This window comes from Thermobia domestica, chromosome 3 (assembly GCF_964235325.1).
Source record: "Thermobia domestica chromosome 3, izTheDome1.hap1.1, whole genome shotgun sequence".
Taxonomy (NCBI): domain Eukaryota; kingdom Metazoa; phylum Arthropoda; class Insecta; order Zygentoma; family Lepismatidae; genus Thermobia; species Thermobia domestica.
This window is the reverse complement of record NC_137456.1, coordinates 41,865,591-41,889,197: the sequence shown is the minus strand read 5'-3', so window position 1 is coordinate 41,889,197 and position 23,607 is coordinate 41,865,591. Positions and strand designations below refer to the sequence as shown.

General features: G+C 32.9%; 1 protein-coding gene across 2 annotated transcripts in view; it reads right to left on the bottom strand.

The window, feature by feature from the left end:
• Positions 1–7,126: 7,126 nt before the first annotated feature.
• The window catches only part of LOC145681423 (uncharacterized), a 70,701-nt gene continuing 54,220 nt past the window's right edge, over positions 7,127–23,607 (bottom strand). The window contains exons 5-8 of one of the 2 annotated variants that reach the window (XM_081753068.1): positions 23,361–23,387; positions 22,432–22,497; positions 10,059–10,159; positions 7,131–7,331 (exon numbers count right to left, since the gene is read on the bottom strand). In XM_081753068.1, the coding sequence (XP_081609194.1) occupies positions 10,091–10,159; positions 22,432–22,497; positions 23,361–23,387 (162 nt within the window). In that variant the 3' untranslated portion in view covers positions 7,131–7,331; positions 10,059–10,090. Of the gene's footprint in view, positions 7,332–10,058; positions 10,160–22,431; positions 22,498–23,360; positions 23,388–23,607 lie in introns of both variants that reach the window. The other variant, XM_081753069.1, reaches the window with a different exon arrangement.

Sequence of the window (23,607 nt, the reverse complement as noted above, 5' to 3'; positions counted from 1 at the left end):
GGAAGTATTTTGTTTGAATATTACGCAGGTATTATTACAATATCTTTGTTTGGTCACAATAAAATCTCATTACTTGATTCTTGGACGGTGTATGTATTTCACTTTGTTAATTACGGTGGATTAATATTCCCAATGCAATATAACTGTAATTGAAATCGTAAAGTACAAATGTGTAGATACCAGAACAGCTATCTCCTTCCGAAAATATTGGGGTACAATGGCTCAGTAATACAGCCCTCACCCTTGGTGCGATGAGTGTCTGGTTAGATCTCAGGCCAGATGAACTTGTGCGCAATATCGTTCTGTGGGTTTTCTCAGGGTACTCTCAACTTATCTTGACACATTGTTATTCAACTAATTGTTTCATCATCATTTACTTTTAATAATCATCTGTCTCCTCTAGCTTTTAATATATTACCATGTGACTTAAAACTTTAAATTTTAATGCCAGTAGTAGAAAATGGATCGATCTGGGCCAGACCTGGCTCAACATTAGCCAACTCAGGAGCCACTGGGAAAATGACCACCGTACACCGTGAGCCCACGGTCTTTTACGACCTCCATTTTAGGGGTGAATTTATTCCCTTTTATGACCACTTTTTAGGGGGTGTACTCGTTCTCTTTTACGAGCACATTTTAGGGGGTGTACTCGTTCCCTTTTATGAGCATATTTTCCAACAACTATGAACATACAACAGAACATCAGACTACGTAACATAACGAACATACAGCAGAGCAGATTGAACTCGTTCCCTTTTATGAGCACTCTTTCAGGGGTGAACTCGTTCCCTTTTATGAGCATATTTTTCAACCCCTATTTGAACATAGCAGAAATCACAGCTAATAAAAGAGCATGGCATATTTTCCAACCCTTATTTTAACATACCAGAAATTACACTGAGACTATGAACATACAGCAGAAGAGATAATACATAAGACTCGTTCCCTTTTATGACCTCCATTTTAGGGGTGAACTCGTTCTCTTTTATGAGCATATTTTTCAACCCCTATTTTAACATAGGAGATAACACATAAGATTACGAACACAGAAGAGAAGATAACACATAAGAGTACGTAACACACAGCAGATTAGATAACACATAAGAGTACATAACATAACAAGGGTGTACTCGTTTCCAACCCCTATTTTAATTACGAACACATAGAAGAGAAGATAAGAGATAAGAATATGAAACACACAGCAGAGCTGATAACATAACAAGGGTGTACTCGTTCTCTTTTATGAGCATATTTTTCAACCCCTATTTTAACATAGCAGAAATTACACTGAGACTATGAACACACAGCAAAGTAGATAACACACAGCACTATTTTAACATAGTAGGTAACATAAGATTACGAACACATATAAGAGCAGAAGAATACATAACGTAGCAGGCCTCCATTTTAGGGGTGAACTCGTTCTCTTTTATGAGCATATTTTTCAACCCCTATTTTAACATAACAGAAATGACATAAGAATACATAACTCATTCCACATAACGAGCAAAGATTACAATCGAACACCCACGGTCTACAGACAAGGTCAATTTGTACCTTTTGTGCTATTAAAACTGAGTGACCTATTCAGTAGAAAAAAATTTGTTTGCAATTAAAAAAAACGGAGAAGGTCTATTTTATGTACATTTTGTACTACTCAATTTCTACTTTCTGTACCAACCAGAGAAAAACAAAGAAATACCATATTCTGCTACTCAAACAAACGACGGAATAAACTCAGAATTTCTATACCTTTTTGTGTTATTCAAATAAACGAAGGAATAAATTTGTGTGACCTATTCACTTTTATACCAACCATGAAGGTCCATTATACCATTTGTATTACTCTATTTCATTTTTGTAACAATCAGAAGAAAACAGCCTTTGTGGTGTTACATTTTGCATATTTTTGTGTCATTAACTACATATTTGAACGTAAGATTTAACCAACCAGAATTGCGTCATAATTGTGTAGAACAGACTACATAGCAATTAGCGTTCTAAAGAAAACTGATGAATGACGACAAATCATAACAGCATACTTGTCCATTTTGAATCACAGCAGAAGAAGAGATTATATCAAAGTTCCATGTTGCTGCAGATATTTAACAGTTGTATTGCTAGTATAGTTAGGGTCCTAAGGTACTGCGTATTGCTCAACGATTCAATTATTTTTTAAAACTTTTTTCCTCGTCTAAGGTAAAGTATATGAAACTTCAATATATATTTTTGCATTTATGTATTTTATTATAATGGATTATAAGTTTATGTAGTATATTTGGAAAATAATAGAACATACATCATGATGTTATATTGCCTTGAAAACATGTTATTAAACACGGAGAATGCATAGAATGCTTTTATTGTAGGTATATAAAATTATTTATTTGATTTGTTTTTGCTGAAGGGCAGAAAAATGACTAGCATGGAGATTGTTTATGTTTCACCTAGAGAAAAAGAAATGCAGCGTGAAAACGAGAAACCTATACTTTTAATCCAGCCGTCTGACCCCGATTTGCCAGATGAATTACGTGATAAAGTGAGAATCATATATCCAACACAAGAAATAGAAGAAGTGTATTATTTTAGACGCTATAATAGATATAATGATGAAATACTCCCGGAAAGTGATGATGACAGTGTTTCAAATATTACCTGTTTTGAGCTGGAAGCTAATGAGTGTGACTGTACTAGTGAAACTATTAGTGATACATGTGTTATACAATTATTTAATGAGTATACACCAAATTCAGTATTATTATGTGAAGCATGTTCTAAACATAATGAGAATGAAAAAGATCACAACTGTTTGCTGCAGTATGATTACGAATTATTGCAAAAGGTGTGGACGATCTTAATTAAACGTGAAATGAGAGAAAAAATCTATAAACTTTATATAGAGAAGCATTTTAAAAGTTGTAATATTAAGAACACTTATACTTTGGAGAAAAAATTTAATCTGGTATATGAATACATTACAGAGTGTGATTATTATATCAACAAAATAGTAGAAATGTTTTTAGAGAAAGATAAACAATTATTTAATTCTGTAAATGAACACTGAGCCCACTGTAGCATATGCATTTGATTGTGTAAGAATAGAAGAACTTGAACTGTTAACTGGATCAATTTGTAGTATTGTAATATTATAAACATTGGACTCTGGCAACTGATTTGTTAGGGAGAGGCAATTTAAATTGTTCTTTGGATGACACAAAAATAATACAAAATGTAGCATCACAAAGGTATAACATTCTGAGCTTTTCTTCTGATTGTTACACAAATGAAATAGACCACCCGTAATACAAAATGGTATAAAAATACCTAGCTTGTTATAATGAACCTTCTTCCCTTTTTTTCGTGCTTTTTCTGCTTGCTATAAAAGTGAATAGCTCAAACAATTTTGTTTTTCTATGGTTGGTACAGAAAGTAGACCTTCTCCGCTTTTTTAATTGCAAACAAAATTTATTCATTCTTCAATAGGTTAGTTACCATTGACCTTCTTTGCTTAAGCCTCTCAAATTTATTCTTTCCTTTTTCTGCTTGCTATAAAAGTGAATAGGTCACACAAATTTATTCCTTTGTTTGTTTAAATTGGGTAGACCAAAAACACAAAAAGCTGTAACATGCTGAGCTATTTAAAATGGTATTTCCTTGCTTTTTTCGATTTGATACAAATTTTTCAAAAAGGTATAAAATTCTAAGTCAGTTAAAAATGGTTCTCGTTGGTAAAAAAAGAAATAGAACACCCAAATTTGCTCTTTCGTTCATTGGGCTAGTACAAAGGTACCTTCTTCGATTTTTCTGGTTAGTACAAAAAAACAGGTCACTCAAATTTATCCCATCGTTTGTTTAAATAGTACAAAAGGTACAGAAATTCCAGTTAGTTAAAATGGGTCTTCTTCGGTTTTTTCTGGTTAGTACAATTTTGTTCTTTCGTTAAAATACTCAGCTACAAAATTAAATAGCTCATTCATATTTATGCCTTCGTTTATTAGACTAGTTTAAAATGATATAAAATGATCCTTTGTTTGTTGAAATAATACAAAATGCTATAAAATACTCAACTTCGGTTTTTCAAATGCATTACTTCGTTTAATTGATTTTAGAGTTGACACAAATTATAATTCCTTTGTTTATTTGAATACTCCAAAATGGTGCATAACTAAATACTCCATTGTTTAAAATAGTCCTTCTTCGCCTTTTGCTGAGCCATTTCTCATGGGTACAAAATTGAATAGGTCACCTAAATTTATTCTTTCGTATATTCAGCTAGTTCATTTTTTCTCGTTGGTATAAAAAGTAGAACATCGAAATTATTCTTTCGTCACAGAAATTATGAACTTGTTAAAATGGCTCTTCTTCGTTTTTTTTTTCTGATTGATACAAAAGAAAATAGTCCACCTAAATTTTATTCATACTTCACTTCTTTTCTTCTAGTTGGTACAAAAACTAAATACTCTATTCCTTCGTTTATTTGAATAATGGTCCTTCACTTTTTCCAGTTGGTACCTAAGGAAATAATCCAATCAAGTTTTTATGGTTCGTACAAAACTAAACACTTCATCCAAATTTGAGTATTACAAAAATGAAATGAAATTCTGAGTTAGTTTTTTAAAAAATGGTCCTTCTTGCTACAAAATTGGAAAGCTCACTCAAGAGTACAAAATAGTATTGAACTTCTGAGCCGGTTAAATTTATCCGATGTTTGTTTAAAATACGCAATTATTTCTCGTTGATGCAAAATTGAATAGGTCACTCAAATTCACCCCTTCGTTTGTTTAAATATTAGAACATGGTCTAGAAAAAATGACATTTCTCGTTGGTACAAAATTCAATAGACCACTCAAATTTATTCCTCCTTCACTTTTTCTGCTTTGTACAAAATTTATCCGTTGCTCCGTTTACAAGCTCTCGATGGTCATTATTTTGGAACTTGCAGTGATTGATGAACTATTACTAAATGTGGAAACACTACCTCAATATTTGGCTCCGTTTTCGAGTTTGACCTCGATGGTTGACACTTTTGAGACATGTGGTCTTTGGTGACCGATTACTAAATGTGGAAACAGCAGCTCAATATTTTGCTCAGTTTTCGAGTCATTAGTTTTTAAGTATGTTGACCTTTGACCTTGATGATCAGTATTTTGGAACTTGTAGTAGTTGGTGACCGAGCATCTCAATATGTGGCTCAGTTTTCGTGTTATTAGTTTTTAAGTATGTTGACCTTTGACCTCGATGATCATTATTTTGGAAATTGTAGTAGTTGATGACCAGTTACTAGATTTGGAAACAGCACCTCAATATGTGGATCTATTTTCGAGTTATTAGGTTTTAAGTATTTTGACCTTTGATCTCGGTAGACATTATTTTGGGACATGTGGTACCTGATGACCAGTTACTAGATTTGGAAACAGCACCTCAATATATGGCTCAGTTGTCGAGTTATTAGGTTTTAAGTATGTTGACCTTTGACCTCGATGATCATTATTTTGGAACTTGTAGTAGTTGATGACCAGTTACTAGATTTGGAAACAGCACTTCAATATGTGTCTCAGTTGTCGAGTAATTAGGTTTTAAGTATGTTGACCTTTGACCTCGATGGTCATTATTTTGGAACTTGTAGTAGTTGATGACCAGTTACTAGATTTGGAAACAGCACCTCAATATGTGGCTCAGTTTTCGTGTTATTAGGTTTTAAGTATGTTGACCTTTGACCTCGATGGCCACTATTTTGGAACTTGTAGTAGTTGATGACCAGTTACTAGATTTGGGACACCCATTTTATCCTGATTTTATCATACTTATCTTGTATCATACTAGGCCTATTTTATAGAAGGTTAAGATTTGGTAGTAAGAGAAAACGAATCCCGTGTATAATTTCTTGCATAACCACAATTTCGCAATATATATATATAAAGAGTGATTTAAATTTCCAGGTCTGGACAATTATAGGTGCTAGAAATGCTAATCGTCGAGTTACTAGCTTTCATAGATAAGTAAGAGGAATGAAAGAATACATTAGAAAAGGAATATTATCCTAATTTGGTTGAGGATAAAAGAAATATTCCACTGACTCTCAGCATTAATGAATAACAATTCCATATTTCATCGTCTTCTTCTTTTTATTTATGCTATTTATTTGTTTGTGCAAATTACAAGTAAGAGTACCTTTACGTCAAACATGATTTTATTGCTAATATTTTATGTAATACAATTTGTTGATCACGTTAAAATAAGATACGTTACATAATATGATACGTCATCAATAAATTAAGGATTTGACACAACTTTAATTACATAGCAAAAGTTTCTTTTTCATATTCCTGTAAATATTTGGACACATTTTTATCTGAAGTTTGTTTTTTTAAATCTCAAATCCTTCTATCTTTCGGTATCGGTATAATGCTTCTTCAAAATGCCTTATCAAGATTATTTAATGCAGATGCGTATATAGAAAATCACACTATAAGCAACTAAGGAATGGACATCTTTGTTTATTTAACGACACTAAAAATTCACAAGAAAACAGAAATCTTTTTATTAGTTTTGTTAATATTACTCTTTGGAAATCTCAAACTATTTATTAGGATCTATTTGATAAGAAATGCTACACAAGATACAGAAAGATATTTTGAATACAGTTTTAGAGTGAATATTCTATGGAGATAATTGTGTTTTAACCCGTCAACGCCCAGTGTCACTTTCAAGTAACACTACTTTAAAGGCGTCTTCTTCATTGTACAATACGTTAACTTTGAAACTTTTTTGTGTGCTGATGCAACATACATAGGTAAGTAGCTGATGCTACTGTGGTTCACTAGGACCCTCTGGAGGACGATTGGTGAACAAGAAGACGCCTTTAAATAGTGTCACCTGTAGGCGACACTGGGTGTTGACAGGTTAAAGAGCTCACTTTTATTATGTTTTATGGTTTACTGCCAATAACAGTTTCACAGTAGCAAATACGACTGGGAAAATTAAATTAATGTCTATACTTATTATTACCATTATTAAGAGAAAAATACATTGAATAGTTCCCTAAATTGAATCAAAAATGTGTTTGTATCCATATGTTTAGCATAAATAACATAAAGTGTAAGATTTTGTAATACTTCTTTGAGAAGATAATGCTAACACTGATAGAATCTTGTGTTCCAATAAAAACACGTTTAACTCATAATTCTATCAAAATTGTAAGGTATACTGCTTTTGTAAGTTGCAGCAATAAAAATACACTTAAAAGGCTATCAAACATCAACTTTCAGAAACCAAATCCCACGAAGAAATTTTAAAACAGATAGTTTAGAACCGCCAAGATGAGTTGCAGGCTGAAAAAACAAATTAAAAGTACGTTACCGTTTGAAATTTCAGTAAAAAATTCTATATTATCCATATCAGTATATTTCTATTATATATTTATGTTATCTACTGCAAATAATTGAGGATATATAACAGTGAGAGACATACATAATTAACAAAATAAAATCACTTTAGCTTGAGGAGTAGAACAAGCAAAGTATTCACGAAATGTTCGATAAGATTCAATGGTTCTTGGACAACGTGAATGAGGAATTAATGCGAATTTGTCCAGAAGACTTACATGAATGTTGTAAGTCGAGTTCAATTTGGTTGATCACAGGTTAATACATCATGTTTGTGTACAAAGTCAAAAGTATACCCGCCCTAATCCAGGACAGACCAATACAGCCAAGTTTCATTAAGTTTGAACTTAGAGGGGGTGATGATGTTGGACCTTACTCCGGCTCTCTCGCGGGTTTTCCGTGGTATATGTACAGGATAAGTGAACTAATGATTCGCAAATACACGAGGAAGACGAGATAATGTGTTCTGCTCATCTCCGTGACCAAGTCTTCAAGGCATTTTATGGTGGATCGAAACGAAATGCATACTTTATCATGCAAACATGCCTCCTCAAGAATAACCTCAAGACCAGAGATTCCTGTGATTAACACGCATTAGTGTATAGTGTCTTAACTTTTTTTGTTCCTATTGAGCCCGCATGATGACCGGCAATAGGACATCTAGGTTTCTGTCTTTAGTTACTGATCTACTGCTGGATCCACTGCATTACCAGATGTAACAATCTAGACATGGAGTTTTTGTATTTTGTGCTTCTGATCCCCTTATACATAGTCTCTAGCAAGTGCTAGAAGCAAGGAACCACAAATTTGATAACTCTTCATTTTCCTTGCAGAATAATCGCATGCAGGGCTGACCTTAAGAGATGCGGGGAATAATTGGAAACAATCTCGGGTGGCACACGTTCCCAGCCAATTTATACTCTCTTCCTCTCTCCCTCTATATATGTGTATAGGCTAACTCTTTATGGTAGAATAGAAAACAATGACATCAATCAAAATATAGTACAATATCGTATTACGATGAAAATTTTCATGTAAGTTAATAGATCAAACAAATGTATGCTAAATATTAGTAAAAAATTGTATATATCTAAGCCTCCAAGTAACTAAGAATAAATGACATAGTCACAATATTACAAATGACTGCAAGGCCAGCTCGTGCATATAAACGAACTAGGTAGCCACCTCGGGCGGTATATTTTAGATACGACAAAGTGGATATTTTCTTTTTCTCAAGTTGTTAACATTAATTGTACCAACAAATGTTGCAACAAGTTATGTAAAACCATTAAAGCTAGTTATCATAAATGACGGCACAATTCACCTCGTACTTGATAGATATTGAAATTAGTTTACATTAACTTATGTTCAGTTCAGAAGGGTAATTTTATTTATGTAAAGGTCCTTATTGATTCCAAAGATACAATATACGACAATCAAAAAAAAAAATGTAGGTCTTATATCTGGAGAAACTACATACAAAGTAGCCAAACCCAAACTATCACTTAAATCAGTACGATGTACCTTTTCCGTAGAAAATATGAGAACTCGATTTAGAGGTCGTTCAAAAATTCTGTGGCCCCTGATCCAAAAACTAGTTATTGGCCAAGATCGCAATCTTTTGATCCATTTGTTTGATCACTCCTGCGCAGCGTAAAATTAATTATTGGCAAAGATCGCAATATATTGGTCCATTTTTCTTTAAAATGCTGGTCGAAACAAAAAAAAAAAAAAAAACCTAAGTGGAAAAGATAAAGGGAAACTGTTATTCTTTTAATAGTACAAGTGACAAGCAAATACAGGGAAAGGCCGAAAGTGCTACAAATTAATAACTGAATCATGAATATCGTTAGAATAGTTTGTGTTTTGATTAGAAAACGCTTCTACTTCAGGACACCCGAAGCCATATATTTCCAAGCTCTTCTATCATACATCATTCTGACAATTTAATTGTATCCGAACAGAGTATAACCATTTATTTCATTCGTTATACATCTATCTCCAAGAACAATCCTCTGAATTCTTGACGAGGCGACCAACATAGCGAACGATTTCCTTGGTCGTTGTTTTCCGCCTAGTATTAATATCATAAGATCTATACAGGTTTTGGCTGCCACATCTGATTTTCCAGGTACATATTACGTCAGAAGTTCTCGGCATTTCCTACTAACCTTAATAATTACCATCATAAGTGATACTTACCATCAAACAGAGGCTCACTTACCGCCAGTGGTACGCGTGTTAGAGGTTGAGGTACTGAGGTACCTAGTTTTGCAGTTGTTACAATATTCGCTGTGCGTGTTTTCCTGTACAAAACATTATAAGCGTCTATATGAATTTAATACATTCAACCTTTAATTCCTTGTGAAGATAAACGTTAAGAGTTTTGATCTAACATAAAACAGGGTTCTACTCGAGTATGTTTATTAATTGCGACATTACTTGAATTAGTCAAGGAATATTCATTGATAGCCGAATCTAGAAGAAGAAGTGAATTGTCACTTCGTCTCTCCAGCAGCAGTACAGAAATCAGCGTTGCAAAACTCCAGTCAGAGAGAAAACTGATGTGAGAATCTTTCTAATAACCGCCAACCCATTGTCCCCAAGAGTTGATTCTATATCTGCCCCAGAATCAATGTAATTATTAATAATTATTAACTTGCTATTACTTACATTTCAAGTACGCCTTTATTTATTCTCTCTATTTATCCTCTACTCGTTCTAGGGCCAGGGTAGGGCCAGGGTCCTCTATTTACTCTTGCCCCAGGAGGATACTAAAAATAAAAACAAAGAAGATTTAAAATTTTAAAAAATAATTATTATTTTAAATTATGAAGTAGTATGTCAATGATTTAGTCCCCATCTTTAAGACTATCTCAGGACTTTCACCAACTATATTCACGGGATTGAAAGTAAAATAAACTCAAAATTACTCCACAATAGACTATGAAACCTGTTTGGAATTGGTTCGTTAAGGAGCTGATTAAGAGTACATGTTTAGAGAATCGAAGCAAATATTGTCTCTTCATTGGCCTGGAATATTCATACATTGTTACTTTGAAGGAAATTGCAAACAAATTGTTCTGAATATATATTTTAATTACTTTGGCTTCTGTATTCCTTTCTAACAATTACATTATGTTGAAAATAACGTTTTAGCAGTGTATAGTGTTGTTCATGACAATTAAGTATGAACTCCTGTTGTAAAGCAACAATGATTGTGTTTTAATTATATTTTAACTCTTTCTAAAGATGCATTATAATTAAATACCTCTCCAAATGTAATACTAGTGACCATTCTTTTCAGTTTGACACATTATGAGATGTATCAAACGCTTTTAAAAACTTTCAATCATTAACTCAAAACTAAGCAACCTGTAATACAGATTGCTCTCTTCAAACTGAACAGTGCCGTATAGATTTGTTTCGTAAGGTTGAAATGTCCATTTCTGTAAAAAGACACATAACATGTTTTGCCATCATCGTATAGATTTGATTCATAAGACTTAAATTTACGCCTGACTAGAACGGCACATAACATGTTTTTCCATTCTCCTGTAGATTTGATTCATAAGAATGAAATTTGCACTTCTGTAAAAACGTACATAAGGGTATGTCCATGGTAACTCACGTTACATAATGACGTATATTTTGAAGAATACTAAACCCAAATAAACTTAAAAGCTCTGCTTTTCTTAAAAAAAGGAAAGCTGTTATATTTATACAGATAATTACCAAATATCGTCATTTTATATGATACAGCAAACCTAGGAGGAAAGAAAATACTATAGTAACTCACGTTACAAATTTTTTCCCTACATTCAGAACCTGTGATTTTTCAGTACATTTTCTTTTGTGCTGGCATAGTTATGTGCATGAAATTACTATGTAAGGTAGGGACACATATAATTTAATTATGGCAAAAATATTAAATTTTTATTTACATTTTATGACTATTTATTTTAGTGGAATATGCACAGAGTCGGGTAACTCACGTTACGGTAACCCACGTTACATTTGTCAACGATCTTTCATTATTAAGTATAAGCAACATAAATTTATAATAACTTGAAATAAGTACATTTTAATTAAGTTAAACATTGAACTTTACTTTAAGAAAATGTTTCATCAGTTATATGAAATTTTATTTGGGATACCGACAGAAAAAAGACCTATGTAATAATAAATAAAGCTTGTATAGCATAATCAACATTAAAACTTAGTAGATTAAAGGTAATCTACGGAAAAAATAAGAAAATAGTAATTCTCTGAAAAAATAATTAATGATGCCAGCCACATACAACTATATTTTTTATCAAAAGAACAACTTGACTAAAAGTTATAACTATATTTCTTTCATGAATTTTTGTCCCTGTTTCCGTGGACATGCCCATAACATGTTTTGCCATTCTCGTATAGATTTCATTCAGAAGATTGAAACTTGTACATCTCTAAAAATGCATATGACGTATTTTGCCGTCCTCGCATAGATTTGACTAATAATGTTGAAATTTGAATTTGTGTGAAAAGACTCATAACATGTTTTACCATACTTTTATAAACATGATTTGCAAGAATTTTTTGAACGTATAAAAGAAGTATGTGGGGCTATTAGGAGATGGAAAGTGTTCAGAAAAGAAAGAAATTAAAGTACAACAAAGATTTGTGTAATATAGTTGGTTCGATATGACCTAAACATTCTTTTCAGCATCTAGGCTATATGAGACGAGAACCTAAAGCTGAAAGTAAGATGCAAACCATACGAGCTCCCATATATATATCTTATTTTTTATATTATTTTTGGTTTCTTATGTATTGCGATTATTACTAATGAAACTCCCCTTTTTATAATTAAAATTTTTATACGTAGATACTTAATAAGGTTACCATATTCGTGTTATATATATATATATATATATATATATATATATATATATATATATATATTAAATAGTACGTAAATAGTACAATAGTAATATATTCTTTATAGTCCGCTACAAATAGTAAAATTTTCCTTTGTTTTTCTGAAAATTCTGATAACCCTACACTAGTGTTATTTTCAGATCAATAGTATAAAATTCTTGAAGCCTATCGTTTTTCGAATATCTGTTATTCATCTCATAACTTTATGACGATACGCAAACTATACCCACTGAATACAGAGGTAAAATATCGAGCTAAGAAATGCACATTTTCGCAGGAATTTGGAGATGTGAAATATATCAATAAACCAATGGGAAAGGGAGAAAAACTAACAAAATTGGCACAATGCAAACCGAAAGAGAGAATCACAGTTTTATAAACTGAGAATATATATTATTGACATTGACAACTTGAAATTTAATACGTGATAGGAGAAGGTTTTTCTTATACGATTGATTAACTATCTCTAGAGTCTATGGAACCCGGAGATTCAATGTAGCGTTCACAAAAACTCTCCATTGGCTTCTGTTCTTAGCCAACTGGATCCAGTTTCCACTTTGAATTCTTATTTCTGTGAGATCCATCTTAATATTGTCTTCGTATCTGTGCCTAGGTCTTCATAATGAGCGTTTTCCAATTAGATTTCTAGTTAAAAGTTTGAAGGCGTTCCTACTTTCTTCCCTTCTGGCTACATGATCTGTCCACTTGAACCTCCTAAGCTTGAAGACCCTAACAATGTTTGGTGAAAGGCATAAATTATGCGGTTCGTTGTTTCGAAGTTTCCACCATTCGGCATTCCCATTTTTCTTGGTTTCAAATATTCGTCTGAGGATTTTATTCTCGAAAACGTACAGTCTGCATTTTTCCCTCAGAGTTAGCGTCCATGTTTTGCAACTATACAGCATAACACTTATTATTATCTTGTATATATATATATATATATATATATATATATATATATATATATATATATATATATATATACATATTTGCTTGCATATAATAATTCCTGCTTTCATTCGAAATTTAATATCTTCTTGGATATGATTTTGGTTTGTTAACAATAATTCTAGATATTTCAAAGTATCCACTTTGTTCAATGTCTATGTTTTTTTTTGTGCATTTATTTCTAAACGTGTGTCCCTGCAAAAGGTTTAATAGCATCTCTCAATTTGTTTCTATTGCCATTCTCTCATCCCTTATACGATCGAGGTAATCAGCATACGCCATAACCTGGTGAATACTATTAATCTCTATGCCCTGGTTGCTAGGTTTGGTTTTTTATAACCTGGTCGGTATGTTTGGTTAGAGCATGTTCTAGAACAAGGTTGAGTAATAATGGCGACAATGTTTCTCCTTGTTTCAAGCCACTCTCAACGTGAAAGCTCGTGGGCAAGAATTTTCCTACTCGGACTTTACTTTGGGATCCATTTAAACTAGAGATGCAAAAAAGCCGGCTTTTTTTAATCGATGGTTTTTTCACATAAAAAGCCGGCTTTTTTGGGAAAAAAACGAGAATTTTGGAAATTTTGGCTTTTTTCAACTTCATGATTTTTCTATCTAAATAGCTTTCTTATAGTATATTCTATAGTTAGATAAAAATTCCATGACTTGAATGTGATATTTCGCTCTGAAATTCACCATCAAGATGGATGGAGCACATGTTTTACGAATTAAAGCTAACATGAAGAATGTAGTATTTGAGGGTAATTTTAGAGGCTATTTAACTTTATTTTAACTTTTGAGTTATCGACATCTTTTTTCTTCTCTAGTTTGTCATCCGTGTTTCATTTCTAAGAGCTTTTAGTACTCTAGCTTCTAGCGCAAAAGTTAAACTTGCCTGTTTTACTATTTATCCGTCAAAGCGTACGTTTTTCAATATATCCGTCAAACCGTACTTCCACATTTCTGTTATACTGTGGCTGTGAAGTGATTTAGCAATAATTTTCCGGACACAACCTTGAATACCAATTTATACAAATAATCAGTAGCGGATTTAGAAAAGTACTTTAGGAGGGTTTTTTCTGATTGTTTCGTTTTCTAAAAAGTCCTAATTTTATTTGGGAAGTGCTTGAAGTTTATGAGTACAGGCATAACTAATATTTCGTTTCGTTTATATGTTTAGCAATAATCTTCCGGATACAACCTTAAAAATCATTTTATACTGAGAATCAGTGGCGGATTTAGAAAAGTATTTTGGGAAGCGTTTCTTACTAATGTTTAGTTTTTTTTAAACATTCGTAATTTTTATTTGACGAGAGCTTAAAGTTTATGAGTAGAGGCATAAATAATAGATATTTCGTTTGTTGCAGACATTCCGAAACTTTGGGGAACGGGCTTCAGTCCGAAAGATCGCCCCCATAACCTTTGCAAAACCGTCACTGCTGGTAATTAGTAATAATAACGATTTAAAAACAATAAAAAAGGAAGTCGCCCAACTCACAGTACACGCACTATTTCTACATTCACAGATGGAATGAAAAAAGCTTTGTCAGAATGGTCGAATGCTGGTTGAATCCCGGACTTCCCGATACAAGCGCAAAAGCTAATCACTCAGTCATGTTTGTTGTCCAGTTGTATTTAGCTTAACTTAAATATATTCCGTAGTCTTTTTTTGGGGGGGGGGAGGGGAGTTCCGTAATGATATGTTTAATCCCTCTTGTTAAAAATTCAGAAAACTTGAGGATTGGGTAAACTGTGATGGTGGTTCTATAAAACTTAACTGTAGAATTTCAAGAATATACAGAACCAAAAGCTCTAAATGTGCAGCCTTTAAGTGTATCATATAAATCTAAGTATTTATCTTATGTTTTATTTTAATTTTATTTTGTTTCAAAAAGAGGGTATGGAATATTTTGAAGTAAAAATACTACATACTATTTTGCTAGTTATTTGTGTATTCTTTAAAAAGAAGTGTTTACTTTTAGGGTTGGCTGATTTACACCAACTTTTTTTTAATAACTGGTTTAAACCACAAAAATAAAAAGAATGAAAAATGCGAATCGTGTGAACTTCATGGTAACGTTTCCAGATATCAAACTACCTGCAATAGTTTTATTTCCCTTTCACCTTTTAATCAAGGTGTCCCATGTTCAATTCTCGGTCGTACCACAATCCTTCTTTCATGCGTAACCCAAGTAGCGGTTCGGATGTCAGTTTAAGCGAAAGTCTTCTCCTTGATAACCTCGGTATTTCGTAAGGATGTTAAGCCTAAATATACGAAACAAACCAAATTGTATATTTCTACATGCCTAAATGCGTGTTGTTTTATAAAGAAGCCAATATTGCTTAAATATATTGATAGAAATTGGCAAAATTTATCGATTGCCTACGTAGCTTCCAACATTAGCTTGGATTGGACTTTCAATGATATCTACGTACCGGTACTAAATTTGTAATTTAATACCTCAGTTTTAGCGTACTGATTATGGTACGTTGACCTTTAAATTTTACATGCAAAGCAATAACAGGATTTTCCCGTTATTGTTTTACATTTCAAGTAATGACGGGATTTTCCCAATGGCTAGGGCGGGAGATTCTCAACTTAAGAAATTTACTGACCGCACTTCTTTAAGCTTATGGGAGTTCTTCCGGTATAACCCCGCTGTTGCATAATAACATCAAGGCGAAACAAACTTAGGCTATTTCTGTGAATATGTAATATAAATACATAAAGCAAAAAATCTAAGTCAAAAAAGCCTGGTTTAAACCAAAAAAGCCTGGTTTAAACATCCCCCAAAAAACGGGTTTTTGGCATTTTCAAAAACAACCACGGTTTTTGCCAACTCTGCTTACTTTTGTATATAGGAGATTAAAAAATTCTTATTATATACATTGGTTAATCCTGTGGAATTCATAATGTAAATATGTTGAAGAAAAATTGTTTGAAATATTTTTTCGAAATTCATAGTTTATTTTCGATGTTTTATATTATTATCAGCATCAACTACTAATTAAATGATTTTTTGTGTTATAGAGAAGCGATACAAAGTCTGTTTTATCAATTTAAAGCAGTATTTTGAAAAAAGCCCAAAATTTCCGAAGCAAAAAAGCAAAGCAGAAAAAACCGAGTTTTTTTCCAAAAAAGCCGGTTTTTTTCCGAGCCCTTGCATCTCTAATTTAAACACACTCTAATTAATCTAATTCATTGGGTCTTCCAAATTCTGTAAGAAATGTCGTTCAGTGTTTCCCTCCTAACCGCGTCCTAAGCCTTTCTGAAACCAATGAATAATTGATGTACTGGAGTATTGTATTTCTTTTCAACTATTTGCTGAAAACTAAATATCTGGTAGATAGATGACGAATTTCGCCTAAATCCGTAATCTTCAGTATCATATCCATATGATGCCAATCCTGCTAATAAAACGTCTGAGAGGATTTTTTTTAATTGAATGTTGACAAAAGAGAGACATCTCGATAATTATTACAATCAATTTTGTTGCCTTTCTTGAACACTGAAATAATGACTGATTCTTTCCACATTTGTGGCAATTCTTCCCTCTTCCAGGTAAGAAGAATGATAAGTTTGCAAGAAGTTTGTGCACCTTGTTCCACATTTTTCCCCTCCAGCTAAAATTTGCCTACACCCAGAGATTTCTGTTACTTTAATTTCTTCATAACAATTCCAATTTTTCTTTGGTTACGCTTTGCAATATGCAGTTCCTCTGTGTGCACTTCACTTTATGCATGAACATTAGTTTTAGGCTGCATGTTAAGCAATTGTTAAAGAAATCTTTCCATCTATTCAAATTGTTTTTGTGTAAGTCAGAATTTTTCCACCTGCTTTCTTTTATATATAAGCGACAGTTTGATAGCGTTTCTTAAATTTGTTGATGGCTTTATATATGTTATGGACGATAGTTTTTGTATTTACTATTACCTTCAAGTTCAGTAACTTCCAAAAAAATGCATTTCTTTGTTGTAAAAGCTTTGGAATTGCCCATTTGATGTCAACGCAATTTTGCGTAGTTTTGTCGTTCGCATTTTGTAGGCAACATAGTTTTGCCTGTTTGCTCTTCTCTTCTAGTTTAGTGCATTCCTGGTCGAACTATGGTTTGTTGCTATGTATTTGCACGTGCTTCAACTCTTTCCTGAATCATTAATGTTATCCCTAATTTCAATACAAGTATTCTCAACACTAGTGCATTCTGAACCTTCTATAACCGAATAGTATTTGAACCTTTTAAAAATCAGTACGAAATGCTCTTCATAGAGACATTTGTTTCTAGAACACCACACACTACAGAGCAAAGGAATAAATTAGTTTCACCATAATTTTATGTAAGATGTGAATAGTTAATTAGATCTCAACGTTAAGTGTTTTGGACATGTCTTTCGTATATAATTTTCAAAAATACAAGCTATAACATTTCTAAATCTGATTTAAGCCACTCGCTGAGAAAAACAATACGTTTATTGTACAAAAAATATTAACGTGTAACAGTTTCGCCAAATATCCACTTGGCTTCATCTGACACTATCTGTTAGTGTCTAATGGAGGCAAAGTGGATAGTGGTTAGTGTCTAATGAAGCCACAGTGGAAGACTATTTGCCATTCTTTCTCAACTAGACATTAAAGTTAATCATACACAATCTGCCTCCTTTTTTGGAACATCTTATATCAAATTTGGTCGACGTCTTGCATTCTTGTCGTTGATTGAAATGATTCGAGTGTTATTGATTTTTATCGATTAACAACGTTTGACAAATCAGTTTGTAAACTGACATAACTCTTCATGACTAATTGTTATCGACAGATAACTGTCTATCATGAGAGTAGTGTTGTGATATTCTTCAATTGCTGGACATGTGCAGATATGCTAAAGAATCTAAGAGGAGGAAAATACCTAATGTTCTAATTTTCTTTATACTTTAACGTTTTATGATCATACACTGAATTTAAGGGAGACGGTGAGATGTGATAGTGGGTGGGATGAAGAAAGTTGAAGTTCATATTTTCTGTTGTAGACGAACATTATCTACAATTGTGGTAAGTTGCATTTCGTTATCTTCTCTCACTTATGAAAAACAAGCAAAAATTTTGGATTATTTTAGTACGTCAAGCTCTTAAAGTCTAAGGTACTCTTCCTCCTCATTGACTATATTTCGTTCCTCGTGATTCCTTATAAATAAACACCTTTATGGTAGATACTTTGTTGTTCCTCTGAATAGTCATTTCTGTCTAAATGAATGAAAATGTTGTTGAAAACTTAGTTATTTGGCAATTGAACACAAAATTCCACTAATCGTATGTTAACTAAAAATCTATCTATACTACAATTTACAAGTCAGGTACTTGCTTTAATCACTACCATTTTCACTAATCACTCTAAACTCTGGTAGATTTGAAGTAGTATCAAGCATGTGTGATACTTTAACACAATTAGGATAACCCAGAGTCCCTGTGTTGAATTAATTTAGTCATTAGTTTTACTGTGCAGTTAAATTTTGGTTCGAATTAACTGCCTCACCCAAAAATAAAGGTAACTCCGTCCTCACGGGAATGCGGCACAGAACCAAAAGGACACACGACCGACAATTCAGCTCAGAAAACTGTTTCAGTCTATGCCGTGTCAGTCCTGTGCCGTTTCGGCCCTATGAATCGTTGGTCCTACGCGATGTCGGTCCTGTGCATGTAACCCATCTACTTTCGGAAAAGGAGAAAATCAAACTTCATCTATTACATATAAGCACAACAATATTTTTGACTATTAATGCATACGTTAGTAAATTTGAATGGAAGAGTAACATATGACATTGTTCTATTAGCGGGTGGTACCTGAAAAAACATATTGAGATGAGAGAATTATGATAAAATGTCCATTCAATTCCCAAATATAAAATTGACTTTAGATTTATCGTGCAATCGTGATTGTCAGGCTATGGGTTTTGTTTTGCAACCTGGGTCCTAGAAAAAATTTGATTTTTCCCCAAAGTAAGAAAGTTTCTCACGACTTTCTTCGTAGCTCAACCCAGGATAATAGTATGTTTAAATGAAGGATGTTCCATTAAAACAAGGGATTCAAAATTCTTAAGAGAGTACTGTGTCTTCAAAATGACAAATATTTTATATAATTATAATGGGTCAATGCTATGATTTTAAAGTAAAATCCGACCAAGTCTAATTCACTCTTTTGATAAGAATAATGAATGTGTATTTATATATATACTTGATCAAAGATGTATCTGATAATGCTTCAATTTTCCTCCTCAAATTCATCTGTTTAGGTCTTTGATTTAAGAAATCCTCAAAGGAGATATTGTCGAGAAATAAGGTCTTATTACCTACTTGGCCAATTCTGATCATCATTGCTAGAGCAGACTTACCTACGGAAAATTTCACGTAGAAGGCAATCATCTCGTAGAAGTTGTGGCAGGTAAGTTAATCTTGTTCAAATTACAAGCAAAACAATATATACATATAGTTAAATCACATTTGTCATTCTGAAATTGGAACATTTACCTGTTTTGCTGATGTGAGACTATTTGTCATTCTTTGTCAGCTAGACATTAAAATTAATGATACACAGTCAATCTCTTATGTTGTAACATCTTATATAAGGTTTGATCGACGTCTTGCATTCTTGTCGTTGATTGAAATAATTTGAATGTTATTGATTTTTATCGATTAACAACGTTTGACAAATCAGTTTATAAACTGACATAACTCTTCATGACTAATTGTCATCGACAGATAACTGTTTATCATGAGAGTAGTGCTGTGATATTCTTCAATTGCTGGACATGTGCAGATATGCGAAAGAACCTAAGAGGAGGAAAATACCTAATGTCCTAATTTTCTTTTTACATTAACGTTTTATGATCATACACTGAATTTAACGGAGACGGTGATGATGTAATAGATGATGGTAGGATGAAGAAAATGGAAGGAAGCGGGAGAACTTTGAGAAAAGAATACGCATACGATGTTTGTCCATCACCAAATTCGGTTGGTTACATTACAGGCTGAGGGGTCTGCAAATCTAACCACAAAGGAACAGTGCACAAGCGGCAGGAGTGGTGAATGAATGCCTTATGCGTTCTTGTAAGATTTTAAACCACTGACTAATTTTTTTAAAAATTATCTCTGCTGCCAACCTCCAACAGTATGTTCCGATAAATTCAGGAGAATCTTGGAAGCGGATCCTGGATAAAGTATTCCTATCATTGGCAAATCGGTTAAATATGCACTATATTACTATGATTCTTGGGCTTCACGCAATCCGCAAGATGAAAAAAATGACCACATGGGAGTTTCATGAGTTAAAAGTGGCTTATAAAGATCGCTTGCTTCATATGTGCAGCTTGCTGAATGCAACTAATATCCAGGAAAGTTTTCTGAAAGTGGTTTGACAACTCTGATGAACACTGGATCTACTTCTCCAATTTTAAACGGCAAGGACAGTGACTGGGTCACAATCTACCTCTAGGAATGTATCAAAAGTGATTACATTGAAAATATAGACAAATATATTTTGTACATATCACATAAGGTCTATAGCTTAACATTATCTAGAGAAAAGCAATATCTAAAGTGAGTGAATCCCCATTCTTGCAGCAAAAGCAAACAGTATCATCTAATATGTTTCTTTGTACTCCTATGGTACTTTTATGTAGCTCGAAAACCAAACACCAATCATATGGATAGTGAAATAATGAAACTTGGCCTCTTGGATTGTGTGTAATAGTATAAGTTAATAATAAAGGTCTTGCTGAACAAGTATGTATGAAAAGGATGAAGTAGCCATACCATTAGTAACTTCGGTCCATACTTTTCTAAGGAGCGTGAAAATTGTTAAATTATCTGTAGCACTTGTAGATATGAAATTCCTTTCACAAAGATCAATGTTACAGTGAAGCATTGATCTTATTTTCCTCATTTATTCTTTGTGGTATACTGAATTGCTGGAAATATACGCTCCTCGCAGTACCAACATTAAACAAGTATGTCAGATGTGGAAGTTTCCTGTCATGTTACGTTGATTACGTATTATGTTCTTTTGATATCCTGTGACCTACTTTTTAAATAACAGTGTTATTTTGATTGTAATTAAAAAGTTTTAACATACAGTTATTAAAATTAAATAAAAATGTTATTTAAAAAGTTGTTCACAGGATACCGAAACAATATAATACGTAATCAAATACAGTTGAGTTCGTTCGTGTAGTCGCTACCTTAACTTAGATTTTCGGGGAAATGTTATTCTGACAACACTGTAATATATATGGATAGCAACCCTCAAAATTCTTCAAATTCATATTTTCGGTTGTAGAATAGCATTACCTATGATTGTGGTAAGTTACATTTCATTATCTTCTTTCAGCAATAAAAAACAAGCAAAAGAAAAGTGGTAAATTTTGTATTATTTTCAGTAAGTCCGGCTCTTAAAGTCTAAGATGCTCCTCCTTCTCATTGAATATATTTCGTTCCTCGTGATTCCTTATAAATAAACTCTGTTATGATGGATACTTTATTGTTCCTCCGAAATAGTCACTTCTGTCTAACTGAAAGAAAATGGAGTTGAAGATTTACTTACCTAGTAAAATACCACCAATCGTGCGTCAACTAAAATCATTCTATACTACAATATATAAGTCAGATACTTGTTTAACCATTACCATTTTAACTAATTCTTCCAAAATCTGATATGTTTGAAGTAGAATCAAGCATGTGTGATACTTTAACATAATTAGGGTAACCTCAGTTCTTGTGGTGAGTTAATTCGGCCATTTGTTTTACTGTGTAGTTAAATTTTGGTACTAATTAACTGCCTCGCCCAAAATTATGGTAACCTCGTCCCTTACAGGAATGCAGCACAGAATCAAAACAGCATACGACTGACAATTCAGCTCAGAAACCTGTTTCAGTTTGTGCCGTTTCGGCCCTATGCCGTGCTCGTCGTACGTTGTTTTTGTCCTATGACGTTTTGGTCGTAAGCCGTTTTGGTGCTATGCCGTTTCGATCCTATGATGTTTCAGTCGTATGCTGCTTGGTTTTTATGCCATGTCGGTTCTACGCAGAGTGGGTTTTGTGCATGTAACCCATCTACTTTCAGAAAAGAAGATAATCAAACTTCATTTATTACATATAAGCGCAAAAATATTTTTGATTATTAATACTTACTATAGTATTTATATATGGAAGAGTAACGATTGATATTGTTCTAGGAGTAGTGACAGGTGGCAGATTCTGAAAAAGAAACATATTTGGATAAGACAACTATTATAAAATGCCCATTAATTATCCCAGTATAAGTTTACTTTAGGTTTATCGTGCAAACGTGAATATCAGACTATTGGTTTTGTTTTGTAACCTCGTCCTAGTACAAATTTCATTTTCTCCCAAACTCAGAAAGTTTTTCACGACCTTCTCTGTAGTTCAACCCAGGTGAACGTGATAATTGTATGTTTTAATAGAGGATGTTCCATTAAACGCAACGGATTTAAAATGCTTAAGAAAGTAGTGTATCTTTTCAAAATGGGAAATATATTTATATAATTATAATGGGTGAATGCTCTGATTTAAAAATAAAATCCGACCAAGTAAACTTTGCTATTTTGGTAAGGTTAATGAGTATATTTTTTTTTAAAACAATACTATATCATAGATGTATCTGATAATGCTTGAATTTCCTCCTCGAATTGTCGCATTATTTGGGGTTTGTCTGCTTAGGTATTTGATTTAAGAAATCCTCAAAGGAGGTATTCGCGAGAATCTCATTACCTAATTGGGCAATTCTGATCAGCATTGTTCGAGAAATCTTAAGTTGGGAAATTTTTTACGGAAAATGCATTAATTTTATTGATTACTGGTACAGAAAGGTGCCGATACAGGTACATGAATATTAACTGTCAAAGATAAATTGATTTCTCTCTCACCTTATGTAAAGATTATAGTTTCGATGATTACTGTCACAGATGGTGCCCACACAGATAAATGAATATGAACAACTAAGGATATGTTAACTTTTCTTTAATATTGATTAAAGTTGGTAGTGTTATTGCTTACTGAACAGAAAAACGTAATAATACTAAAATATATTATTTACTTACTCCTGCTCGGGCTTGGGGTGGTTGTAGCTGTTTGAAAAGGAATATATATTTATTAGTAATAATAAAAATACAAATGTAAAATGAATAACATAAATGAATCCTATCATGAGGCCGAAAGAAATTTTATGAACTGCGAGTATGCACCTCTAGCAATTCTTAATATCCACATAATACTTTTTCTCTAAAGAATCTGAGATAAGTGACTATCAACAACAAATTAAATGTTTAAAAATATTCTTACATGCTT